The sequence below is a fragment of the Argopecten irradians genome, chromosome 2 (genome assembly GCF_041381155.1).
Source record: "Argopecten irradians isolate NY chromosome 2, Ai_NY, whole genome shotgun sequence".
Taxonomy (NCBI): Eukaryota; Metazoa; Mollusca; class Bivalvia; order Pectinida; family Pectinidae; genus Argopecten; species Argopecten irradians.
The window spans coordinates 18,151,027-18,164,257 of record NC_091135.1 but is presented as its reverse complement, the minus strand read 5'-3'; the positions used below and the strand labels follow the sequence as shown (position 1 = coordinate 18,164,257).

The window sequence follows — 13,231 nt, the reverse complement described above, 5'->3', positions numbered from 1 at the left end:
GAAGCAATGGAATTTGTTGTTGCAGCGGCTTATCATGTCATACCGATATAATTCTAGGTTTGAATATTAAGATGATAAACACAAGTAAATGGTACATTGATCTTTGCTTTTGGATTCGACAAAAATTGATAAATATTAAGACGTTATGCCAAAACAAATCAACACTTACGAGTACAAGCCCTTTGGTACAAAACGTATCCGGTGTTACAGACACACTGGTTCCTGGATTTGTCACAGTTGGCATTGCGTTCACATGGTCCGCCGCATGGCACTGACATATGAACAATTTTCATTAATATATGGTATTTACTATGTTTATACAGGTCTGTATTAAGTATTTCAACGTCACTTTTCAAATTTGTGATACAAACATGACATATGCATTTGATTTAATTATATACAGAGTGGTCAATGGAGATTTTCCTAGAATATATATATATATATACCATTTATACTATGTTGAAATAATTAGATTTCCAGGGTCTAAATATAGAATGAATCATTTGTCCTGCCATACAACTATGAAACGTTAATGTGACGTCAAATAGGACATCGATTTTGATGTGGTAACACATGTTTTGTTTTAAAAACAATGAAGTCGTACATCCAATCATATTTCTTTTAAAAAAAGAAGTTTTAAAAGGTAGATTTCTTTAACAATATATACGTAATACGGCATTAAACAAGCTAATGCTGTGATTTTCGCGTACACATACCGACACATCCTCCATTATATAGAAGATAGCCTGGGTTACAAACACACTTGTTAATGCTCCTGTCACATCGTGCGTTTGCCTTGCATGGACCTCCGCATGGCACTGTATTGTAAAGTCATATCATTAAAAGAAAGTGTAAAACAACTGTAAAAGGTTGCCCAATATATGGATTTTTATAACAAATATGATAAACTATATTAATTTAAGAGCTTATCAAACAGATATGATATCGAGGGATTTTTTTATAACATCATTCGTGATAACAAGATTTCTCTCAATTTACCAATATTTGAGAGAAAAACAATCTTTGTTCAATAAGAGAGTACGTATAAGGTAAATCGCCTGGTAAATTTAATGTTGCATTGTCTCAACATATGACCTTAATTACAAACAAAACAATAGTAGGATCGTTACGATCGTTTGATGATGTTTGGCCAATGAATAAACTTACAGACACATGCGTCGTTATAACGGAAATATCCCGTGTCACATACACATTGGTTAGTTCCCTTGTTACAGTAGGAGTTAGCGGGACAATTTCCTCCGCATGGCACTGAAACATGGTCAACCAGGATTCGCGTTTAACAATAACGTAGCAATGAACAAAGAGTAAACAAAAAATATTTACACATCAATCTTTTGAAGGAAAATTCCACACTAATTCTTATCTTAATGTAAGCCGCACGGCCAGCATAGCAATTGCGGTGATCATATTTGAAACGGAACAACTAGTCTTTAATACGCAGTGTTGTAAATTCAACAACAAAAAGTCGACAAAATCTTCAAAATTTAAATTACAATGATGCAATGATATATAGTGTGTTTACTTACACACACAACCTCCACTGTAGAAGTAGTAGCCGCTTTTACAGACACATTTGTTGATATTTTGGTCACAATAAGAGTTTGCTGGACACGATCCTCCGCATGGCACTAAAACATTGGATGTTGTTATACCCTTATAAATTAGTTTCTATATAAACTCTATTGACACAAACACCAATAAATGAACTATTCAGTCGAGCGGTCCAAAGAACTGTTAAACTCGACTATCAAAATGTGCTGTTGGACCGGAGTGACGTCACACATACAAATCGTGACGTCAATGCATTGTTTTGAGTCAATGGGTATAGCAAAACAGTTATCGACTGGGTTTTCGGGCAACGTATGATTTGTTGCCCTCATCCCCAGTCAACAACTGTGTATCAACAACCTCAAAGTCAGGCAAAGATGTGAAGTACCCATCAGGTGATTTGATTCTTCCGTACAACATATTTCAAAAGTAGTTTTTCTTTGTACTGTTTTAAGAAAACATTGACATTTCAGTATTGTTTACATAAAGGAATATCTAGCATTGAGGACCTCAATTTCATAAGACGAATTTAATGCACAATTTTACTCTTTAATATAAATGTATAGTGTGAAGCAGTAGATTACATGTCAATGGCACCTCTACTTCACCACAAAATACCTAAATATCATCTTGCTTTATCTAATTAACCCTTATGTTCTCTCTATACAGAGAAGTTTTACCATTAACCGTGGATAATTCTAAGATTAATTGACTACATACGTGTGCAGACTCCGTGGAACACATAGTATCCAGAGAGACAGACACATTTCTGTGAGTTCATGTCACAGCGGGCATTAGGTCCACATGGTCCACCGCATGGTGCTGTTCAGGGAATCAAGAATATTTGGATTATACAATAGTAAAAAACAATAATAAAAAACAAATTTTAGTGTTGCTTATGATTAATTGCTGTCATAAAGATGGAATATGTTCTTCTTTTAAGAGTATCTGTGTGATTTATGTATACGTACCGTCGTCATTCGTAATAGTAACCATAGCAGTGCTTGGGTTTCCAATGGTGACGATGGATGACTGTATGCTCAAGGTTACAGAGAATCGCTCACTTGGCTCAAATGTCTAAATGTTTAAATGCAAATTTGATTATTCGTCCATCAGTATTGAGTATTGAACAATCCATCATAAGAGTAAAGTTGTATTGAAATGTACAAAACCCACCAATCAAGTTCAATATGAAACTTAAGAGTTATGATTGCTGAAATGTGTCAATAATGAACTATTTGCATTCGCAAAAATGAATATACATCGGATCGATTGAAGGAAACTTCGTAACCCTGTCTGTCTGTATAGAACATTTGTTGAGGAGCCACGTCGCTTATTAATCATCTACGATATATATTTTCATCTTTGAATATATAATGCTGTCTTTATTTTCGGGTTAAGTACTAAAAGGTAAGACTTAGTTTTATTAGAAAGCAATTGCCGTGAAGTAACTATATAGAAGAACAGGGAGAATACACATTCCTATCGAGTGTCCTGGAAATAAACAGATCCCAAGTTAACGGTGTGAAAAACTACGGCTCTGTCGACTGAGCATAATAAGTATGGTAAGTCAGTGGAGTGATAGAGGCCCGTAATTCCGATTATTTAACAAATGTGATTATTCCCAATATCCAGGTGGATGTCACGAATGCAATGATTAAATACAAGCTTACATTACGTGTTGCAAGAAGTACATGTCCTCTGCCGTCAATTACATTTTCTTATCTATGGAAAGTTATTATTATTGCTTAGTTATGCTATCATTGTATGAAATTTTTTGATATTCTGATGTTTGCTCAAGTTATCGTCCGGAAACTAAAATTTATGAAACTCTTATTTGTAGTAACAGTGACCTTTGTAGTTGACTTTTTTTTACCCCAAATTCATTCCCAAGCTGTATTTTCTCATATGCTACTATTGTCTGAAGTATGATTAAAATCTATCAATTCGTTCTCAAGGTATATTCTGGAAACCAAATCCGGACAGACAGTAGAATAGACGGAGACAAAGACTTTAGTCCCCTACAGGTTCATCGGTAGGGGACCAATAATGTTAAAAACAAAAACAAATCCCGAATCATTTGAGAAGGACATTATTTGCAGTGAAATAGATATTATGATTTGATTAATGTTACCTGATCATTTTGAATCTGAACACTGAATGTGGTCTGGGACATGCCATTTGAGAACACAAATGATCCAGATGTTGGTGTAAAGTCAGTGCCGGGAGAAGCAGTTACTGGATTGGTTGACCAGTTTACTGTCACTGAGGTGCTAGTTCCCCCGGTTCTTGAGACTTGAAGAGTGACGCTTCCAGCACTTTCACTGACAGAGTAGGTTGAAACGACGAATTGTACCGTGCTTGGTTCTGGGCAAAAATAATAATATCATTTCATGTTAAATATATGTTGTCTTGTCATTAGCATAAAAGATTGTTTCGAATTGTTAGGAAGGTGAAGACAAACCATACACTAATTAAATTTGTGTATAAACCAAATTGATTCAATATTTTTAATTTTATGGAAAACAAAACCATACATACCAGTACATGTCCCTTGGAACAGAACAAATCCCGTGTTACAGACACACTGGTTTCTAGATTTGTCGCATTCGGCATTTTGTCCACATGGTCCACCGCATGGTACTATGGAATAATATGTTATTATGAGTTAACGACTATAATTAAATCGCATTGTATATCTTCTTTTACATAAAAGAGTCGTATTTTCACTTGTTTCTTTCGAATTCGCAACATAGGTAATTACATGTAAGTCGACAAAATAAACTTTTATTAGATGAGAAATGTTTTAAATACTTATGCTTACTGGCAATATAGAAGGGTAAGTGTATAATATACTTACCGACGCATGCTCTATTGTAAAAATAGTATCCTGTGTCACATACACATTTGTTGATGCTCTTGTCACAGTTCGAGTTGGGTCCACATGGTCCCCCCGCATGGAACTGATATATTAGACAAAGATATTATTAAGCAATACACATTGGTGCATTGCATGCATAATGGACATCATCGCATGGACTGGACGCATTTTTACAAGTTGCGGAAATATTTGGAAAAATCGATATACATTATGTATTATTTCTAACTTAAACACAGGACGAATCCAAACATAATGTTACCATGCAACTGTTCATGAGGACATTATTAAACCTGTTTCAGTGAAAGCATATTGATAGCGCGATAGATGGTTTCATATGTGTATTGTGTAGAATCATAAACTCAATCGGACCTTTCTAAGATATTACGATAATATTACGAAATTAAGCCGATATGATCCGTCCTGATTATACTATGGTATACCACCTCTCTTTCACACGGCTAATAAATTTCGCAATTTCAATTTCAAAATGCTTTTGTATAAATCAAGTTTCGCGGATTTAAAATCGCATCAAGATATCTTTTAATTTAATTGTACCACAATTACAGAAGAAATAAGTTTGCGGAGATAAACTTTCTCGAACTCACCTAATTTGATTGCTAAAGTCGCCCGCGAAAGAATGTTGGTTACGCACAGTGTCCTGTTCTAAATAATGTTTTGAAATAAATGTTTCTTAAACTATGGTGTATGAATAGAGTGTGTAATACTCACGGACACACGATCCCTTGAAGACATAGTATCCAGGTTTACATACGCACTTGTTAATGTTACTATCACAATAGGCATTGTTTCCGCATGGTCCTCCGCATGGCACTGTAAATAGTAGCAAGTGGTATCAATTTAAATCACCAATCAAAATAATCTACTCAAACGCCACTTTAACTAAACTAAATAAATAAAAGAGATAAATTACGCCTATTTCTGAGGTAAAAGAACGTAGCTGTACCATTGTGCTAATCTTTGAAGTAAAATATGGATGTGATAACCACTGATGTAAACCTGATGGCCATAGCCTGGGTGAAATACACCATTTCTTTCAAAAATGTTAACGAAATAACGTCGCAGTACTCTTTATGAAATGGTAGCTGAAACTTTTGCTAATTATTGAATTTTATTTAACTTTGAGTATGTTTGACGAAAGGGTTGATAAAACTCACAAACACATCCTCCTCCGTAGACTACGTATCCCTTTTTACAAACACACTTGTTAATGCTTTCATCACAATAGGCATTGTTTCCGCACGCTCCTCCGCATGGCACTACAATGGAATAGATGTATGTCTGAATGATCATGTGGAACTGCAAAATAACGTTGGTTAAGTTCATCAGGTTTAAACATACCTGAATTACTTGTTTATGACAAATGGCTGATATCACACATGCCTTTGATGGTTAATATGATGGAAAGAAACTTGACAATGAATAGAATTGCATCCCCGGTGAGTGAAAATATTTTCAAAATGATTGTTATTTTTACAACAAAAATATTATGAAGTTACAATTACAAAATCGTAGACAAACCATCGGTCATCGATAATGCTAAGAATTAAGTGAAATTTGTGGCACATTAAGATTGTGGTTATGAAAGTAGAAACGCTCACCAACACAAGCTCCGCCAAATCTAATGTATCCTTTGTTGCATTCACATTGGTTTGTTCTCGTATTACATTCAGAATTTGGTGGACAATGACCTCCACAGGGCACTGTGTAAAGGAATGTTTTATTGTTTTATAAATACACCATATTTGAAACTTGTTTGTTTGTTTGATTAATTAACGTCCTATTAACAGCCAGGGTCATGTAAGGACGGCCTCCCATGTATGCGGTGTGTTGCGTGAATGTGTGCGAGGTGTACATTTTGGAAGACTGTGGTATATTCGTGTTGTGTCATCTTGTATAGTGGAACTCAACCAAAGGCCAAAAGTGAGGTGATGTCAAGGGAGACGATAGGAAGAAAAAAGTAAGTTAAGATGAAAGAAAAGAGAAGATCCTAAATTTAGTCGTTTTTTACTATAATGTAATAACAATATTAATGCCTTACCTGCAGGGCTCCATATTTAATATATATATATATATTGAAGCAAACAAGTAATAAAATTCAAATTGATAATGAACCATGACTGATTCATAATGATACAATCAAGGTAAATACAAATTACATCCAGCTTATGAACATGAACCGATATAGCTTAAACTATTAAAGTAATTGAAAACATCAGCAAAATATGCATGTACAATGTAATTAAAAATGAAAATGCTTAACTTTAAAAGTTTGTAATTGAAGGAAATTACTTACAGACACATGCGCCATTAAATACAATGTATCCTGATTCGCAAACACACTTGTTAGATTTAGAATCACAGCGTTCATTGGGTCCGCAGGGTCCTCCACAAGGACCTATTATATAACATATACTTCGATATAAAACTATAAATACAAATTAAATTTCGATAGAGAATAAATATTGGTCTATTATATTCAGACCATTGAGCATAATGGAATACCTTCTCTACAATATGGAATTACACACAAATATATTGATATTCCTTTTTCACTTACGTGTACATTCGCCCCTGAATATAATGTATCCAGAAAGACATACGCATTTGTTTGATTGAGCATCACATCGCTCATTTGGTCCACATGGTCCTCCACAAGGTGCTGCAAGAAAAGCAATAAGAAGATTGTTGTCAAGACGGGTATTTCACAAAGATATGTGATAGATATTAACATTCTTTCTGTTTAATTTATATCGTCAATTTTCTTCATAGTTAGTTTTTAAATTGAGTCTATAAAGATCTTGTGGCGACAAACAATAAGATTTGATAGCATTATTTTCGATTATATTTTTTCCTGATCGGTCATATTACGTACGAGTGCATTTTCCGCGGATACTGAGGAAACCTGTATCACATTCACAATTTTGTGTAACCATATTACAATGGGCGTTCTCTCCACAAGGTCCACCACATGGCTCTGTTAAATTTAAAAAGGAATATTGATATAACGGAACATAGTCAATATGACTCCGATCATATAACTAAAATAAAGAAAAATTACATATGCATGATGTTCACTTTCCTGAAGAAGCACATGTACATGCAAATGCTTGCTTGGTAACTTAAAAGTATGTTGCCAATGAGTTAAGATGTCAAATTAAATTGTCTATTCTAGATTTTCGATTAAGACTGAAATGTTTTGCAAAATGATACTAAACATATTTTACCATCATTGTCGTTAATGGTGACGGTCACTCTGAGTAATGATCCACGTCGACCTCCTGAGCTGACTGACGTTAAATCCACGAAGAAGGACTCTGTATTCTCATGGTCCTATATAACGAAAAAAAAGGTTATAATTGAGTTACTGTCTTTCTGCATGTAGAGCGTAAGAAACATGCCTTCTGCTTCACTAAAAGGCAATTAAATTTGGAATATTGTATTTTCTCTTTCCTTTTCTGGCTTCCCTCTTCCTAAATTTTCATTGACACCGCCTCACTTTTGGTCTTGAGTTGAGCGCTCGCCCCTGTCGATTTAGTATTTTTCTTCAGTTACAGTAGTTACTTACTTTACACCATTACCACCATTGAAAAATTTGAGCTTTTAATTTTACTTCAAGTTAAAATATGAAAAAATATTCAATTGCATCCCGAACAAATTCCGCAGCACTATATCCTATATGGAATGACGTACTGATTGCGCATGCAACAAAGACAAAATAAAGTATTTTATATTATTTTTGTGTTAATCAGACATATATATATATAAATGATTTAACACCAATTATTGTTCAAATGATAATATCATTTATACTCTGTCGGCGATGGAGCATCTTTAAATGACACAGTCTGTTAATATGACGTTAAACGTAACCAGGCCACCCATCAAACTTACCAGTCCTATCACGGTCAATTAACCATGAAGTTCCGTGAACCTGATGTGGTATCCATGTGTCCTTGTTTCAGGACAAATGTATAATAGTGGAGACCACCGTCTATCTCATTACACAGATACCTTCGTGTGGTATCTTATTACTTACAATGACAACCATAGGAAGAACTGTCCTTGTTTGCTACGATGTTGTAACAGGAGAATATATAATGGCAAAACCGGGATTCGAACCTGGGACTCTGGACGAATGCTTTATCGCTGAGCTACTGGTCACCGATGATCAACGCAGTCCAATCCTGTTACCTTCCTTTTGCAATAGAGCTTTCTTTTCCCTTGTTTGCTACACGCTTAAATACTACTCTAGCTAACCTCTAGTTTGTCTCGACATAAGAACAGAATCCACTTGATACGTTATAGTGTCAAAGAGAGGATAGAAACTTTTACGTGAATGAAATGGGTAACAACATACAAAAAGTTATAGCTTCCTTATTGCGATAAGTATCATGTATAGGTCTGACTTGAGTTTTCACTTATGAACAAACATAATGGAACTTACCCTATCGTTAACGATTTTGATGTTGAATTTTTCGATTTGCTCGCCAGTTTTAAATGTGACACTTCCTTGGCCGTTACTATAGTCTCCTGGAGAGGAAGCTGATCCATCTTTTGCCTCATAGAACACTTGGTAGGTTCCATCTGTTCCCTGGGATCTTTTAATTTCAATAGTAACTGAACCGTCACTTTCTGAAACGCTGTAGGTTGGTCGTACAAACTCGAACACACTTGGAACTGCAAAATACCGACAGAACATATGCTTGATAATAAGAATTTAATTGGCAAATGGAAAATTATCAATAATTTTTAGTCAATCAGTTGTTTATAAAAGGTCTTTTGTAAAATTGATATATTCACAGCCAACTTACGGTAACAGTTTTTCAATGGTTCGCCAATGTATCCCTGTTTGCACTTGCAGGTGTTGGTGTTGGTGTCACAGTAGGCATTGTCTTTACATTTTCCTCCACACGGAACTAAATATATAAATCACGTACCATTTTATTCAATCGGCATGTACTCTTCAACCACAAAAGTTTCTCTTACATGGTCATTATAAAATTTCCACAATTTTTATACATATTAATTGTATAATATAACATCGAAAAAGCAAGGCATTTAAATATTTTGAAATGGGATATACATTTAAGTTGTAAATTTATGACTTACGTTCACATCCTTTCAGTGGATTTCCGACATATCCTTCATTACACTCGCATTCGTTGTTGTTATTGCAGAAAGCGTTTTTCTTACATTTATTATCACATGGCTCTGTAAAATAAACAACATTTAGTATAATTAAATTTCATGATGTCACAATAAAGAAAAGCCAGTCTGAATAATGTTCACGGTGAAATTGTAGTTATAAATTTAACATTAATGGTTACTACAACACGTATCTTTTAATGAACATGTTTGCGTACTTACTGGCACATCTGACCTTCGGATCACCAACCAATCCCTTCTTGCATGTACACTGGTTTGTGTCAGAATCACAATAAGCACCGTTACCGCATGGTCCTCCACAAGGACCTATTGTAATCAAAGCTCATTAATTGTTACGTTACACAGAATATAGGTTAAGTAATATAATAGTTTTTCTGCTTTAACATGAAAACACAATTTTAGATGTTGATCATGTTTTCGTGTTAGTCTTGAAACGATCCTGTTTAAAATGATTATAAAACTAAATTCCAATCAACTTTATACTGGTTGCTTATTCAATAAAGCCAAAAAATACAGGCTTACAATTAATAATCTACATGAACTTCATCATCACTTCGATGATACTATCAATATGTTTTCAAAGACGAAATATTTGTCTTCGCTAAGATGGTTTTTATTTAGTAGATAGCGTACCTTTGATTTACAGATTAATACCTATCACAAATTTAATGGTGACTATGAGATTTACGATCATAAATGCTTGAATCTTTCGTAAATGGAATATTTTTAACCAAACTTACGTTCACAGCCGACTAATGGGTTTCCAACGTATCCTTTGTTACAGTAGCACTTGTCATCTTTCTTGTTACAGAAGGCGTTTGCTCTACATAGGTTGTTGCAAGGTACTGAAAATATATTCATACCATATAATAACGACATGAACTGTGGCAGTATTAAATCAAATGTACCAATATATTTTATCTAAAACGACAATTAGCTTATTAAATATGATAAAAATCTGAAATCGGTGTTTTTTGAAAAAGCAAACATGGTGATATTTTTCTTTGGAGCTAAATATTCTTTCGTAATAATATGATATTCTTTTTGGTAAGAAAATGAAAAATAACATGTCGTTTATCTACATTATTGACATATACTTACGAGCACATTTTATGTATCCGTCTCCGACATATCCGTCTTTACAATAACACTTATTGCCCCTTTCTCTACAATAGGCGTTTGCCACACATTTTCCTCCACATGGAACTACAAAATATTGACAAAATAGTATTCATAAGGTGGCCGAAATCAGTATGTATAAAAACAAGACTCATCGCGTAGATAATTACAACGTACCATCACATCCCTCCTTGTAAGGATTGCCGATGAATCCCTTTTTGCAGTAACATTTGTTGTCAGTAGGACTGCAATACGAGTTCTGCTTACATTTATCGTCACAAGGTCCTACAAGAAAATTATATTCAGACACATGTAATCGCTTTTAATAAGACATTGTAAAACAGAAATCGATTAATGACGAATTCCTAATACAAAACCTGACTTACTTTTGCAGCCCTTTGTTGGATCTCCGATATATCCAGCGTTACATACACACTGGTTGTCCGATTCTCTACAGTAAGCATTGTCTTTACATTTTCCTCCACATGGTTCTAAAGGTCAATATTAAGTCAAAATTAATATCAATAACAGATACAATACATGAACAATTATTGACAACTCTACCGTATTTTGTATCATTTTTGTGTGTAGATGGAAACATATTCAATCATTATAATCAAATGTTGCATGTAACGAGCAATTTCATTGGCCTAAAATATAACAATACCAGGCCATTAAGGTTGAAAGACAATGACGTGCTTAACGTTCCATCTAATTGGCTGATGAAACGATATATATATAGAATTAGTTTTCTATGTGGTAGAAATATAACACACAATTCTGAGTGTACTGTCTCCATTAACAGATTAGTAGTTGGTTTAATGTCCACTCACATTGTTGTAGAATATCTTCCTAAAGTATATTTTGGTTAGTAATTAGCATAATTTCCACTCCTGTTATAATATGCATGAAATTGACAAAACTATATTTGAAATAATTACTTTTCGCTCCTAAGTTGTGTTCTAACTATCGCAATTATCTAATCTCTTCTGAATGCTTCTGAGGAGTGCATTAATGAACCCCACGTGTCGTTATGATTCACATATATCAGAATTTATAGTTTCCAGATAGAAACGAATGAGGACATTTTAGGGTAAACTTCCAACTGACCATTGTTAAACGTACAAGAGCTACAAATGTACTCAAACTTCATTTTTTTATATTGGCGTAAAAGAGAAAGGTCAATCCGTATATACGATACATGTCTGAACACTTACTGTCATCATTAATGATGGTCACAGTGATAGTGCTAGGGGAGCCAACAGACGATCCGGTACTCGGATTGGACAATGTGACAGAAAAGGTCTCGTCAGGTTCAGCTCTCTGAAATATTTTAAATGTTATGGTTTCCATGTCATGTAATTTATGATTCAGTACCTTTCATTGAAATCACTTTTATGCAATTACATTGTAATTCCATAATATGAGAAATATGATATATGAGTGGATCTTAAAACATATCTTGTGCTGCAAGTTATTACTGTACACAGCAAAACCACATTAGAGACTACTGATTGGACAGTAATAAACGGCATGATGTTAATTGCTAAATAAAATAATATATCTTGTATGTTTTTACTCTAGAAGACATGGAGTAATACCTCATCGTTGACGATTTGGATGGTGATGTATTCCACAGTATCTCCATTAGGGAAGGTCACAGTGCCTGGGGTGTTTACGTAATCATCTGGACTGTTGGCTGAGCCCGCATTAATGGTGTAGGAAACAGTGACGGATCCGAATTTTCCTTGTGTCCTGACCAATTTGATTTTTATCGACCCGCTGCTTTCTTTTACTGAATCGGTACTTTGAGCGAAAGCGACCACACTTGGTTCTGTAATAAATCAATTATTATTGCATTAAGCAAAGTGAAGTATGAATTAACGACCTATCAGAGTATTTTTCATATGTAGTTTCTGTTTGTAACTGACGTATTTTAACTCTCACATTTTCCATTATTGAAGTGGAATATTGGATTAACTTTGATAAATTGTTCAATCAGTTCCGTTCGTGACCATATTTCGAAAAACAACAACGTAAAGAACCGCTAATAATGTATATCCTTTACATGGAAAGAACAATTATAAACGAAAATAAGACGAGTCTGCTGTTTAAAGGAATGCTAACATCAAACTATAAAACATAAAGACTCATTTTAGATAATAGGATATACTGACCATAACATCTGTCTTTAGCATCTCCTATCAGACCCTCATTACAGCGACATTCATTGGCGGTGGTGTCACAGTAAGCGCCCGAGCCACATTTACCACCACAGGGCACTGAAGATTGACATTATATTATTAGTTATATAATCAGTTACTGACCCCCTACAAATGCACAGAGGGTATGTAAGATTTATAGGGGGCGAGGGGGTAGCCGACCATCGAGGACCATTTATTTGATTCATTAATTCTTTGTTTCCTATTTGTTTGGACACGAATCTGAAATCAAACTTAAATCATGCTGGCGGAT

The 13,231-nt window shown here is 34.5% G+C and overlaps 1 protein-coding gene across 1 annotated transcript in view; it reads right to left on the bottom strand.

Annotated features, from left to right (window-relative positions):
• The window catches only part of LOC138316479 (zonadhesin-like), a 51,883-nt gene that overhangs the window by 13,131 nt on the left and 25,521 nt on the right, over positions 1-13,231 (bottom strand). The window contains exons 31-51 of the mRNA XM_069258173.1: positions 12,934-13,038; positions 12,358-12,590; positions 11,974-12,079; positions 11,143-11,247; positions 10,739-10,843; positions 10,378-10,482; positions 9,839-9,943; positions 9,581-9,682; positions 9,283-9,387; positions 7,344-7,445; positions 7,072-7,130; positions 6,765-6,866; positions 6,070-6,171; positions 5,626-5,767; positions 5,180-5,281; positions 4,111-4,212; positions 2,290-2,391; positions 1,548-1,649; positions 1,168-1,269; positions 717-818; positions 170-271 (exon numbers count right to left, since the gene is read on the bottom strand). Of these exons, the coding sequence (XP_069114274.1) occupies positions 170-271; positions 717-818; positions 1,168-1,269; positions 1,548-1,649; positions 2,290-2,391; positions 4,111-4,212; positions 5,180-5,281; positions 5,626-5,767; positions 6,070-6,171; positions 6,765-6,866; positions 7,072-7,130; positions 7,344-7,445; positions 9,283-9,387; positions 9,581-9,682; positions 9,839-9,943; positions 10,378-10,482; positions 10,739-10,843; positions 11,143-11,247; positions 11,974-12,079; positions 12,358-12,590; positions 12,934-13,038 (2,292 nt within the window). The remainder of the gene's footprint in view (positions 1-169; positions 272-716; positions 819-1,167; positions 1,270-1,547; positions 1,650-2,289; positions 2,392-4,110; positions 4,213-5,179; positions 5,282-5,625; positions 5,768-6,069; positions 6,172-6,764; positions 6,867-7,071; positions 7,131-7,343; positions 7,446-9,282; positions 9,388-9,580; positions 9,683-9,838; positions 9,944-10,377; positions 10,483-10,738; positions 10,844-11,142; positions 11,248-11,973; positions 12,080-12,357; positions 12,591-12,933; positions 13,039-13,231) is intronic.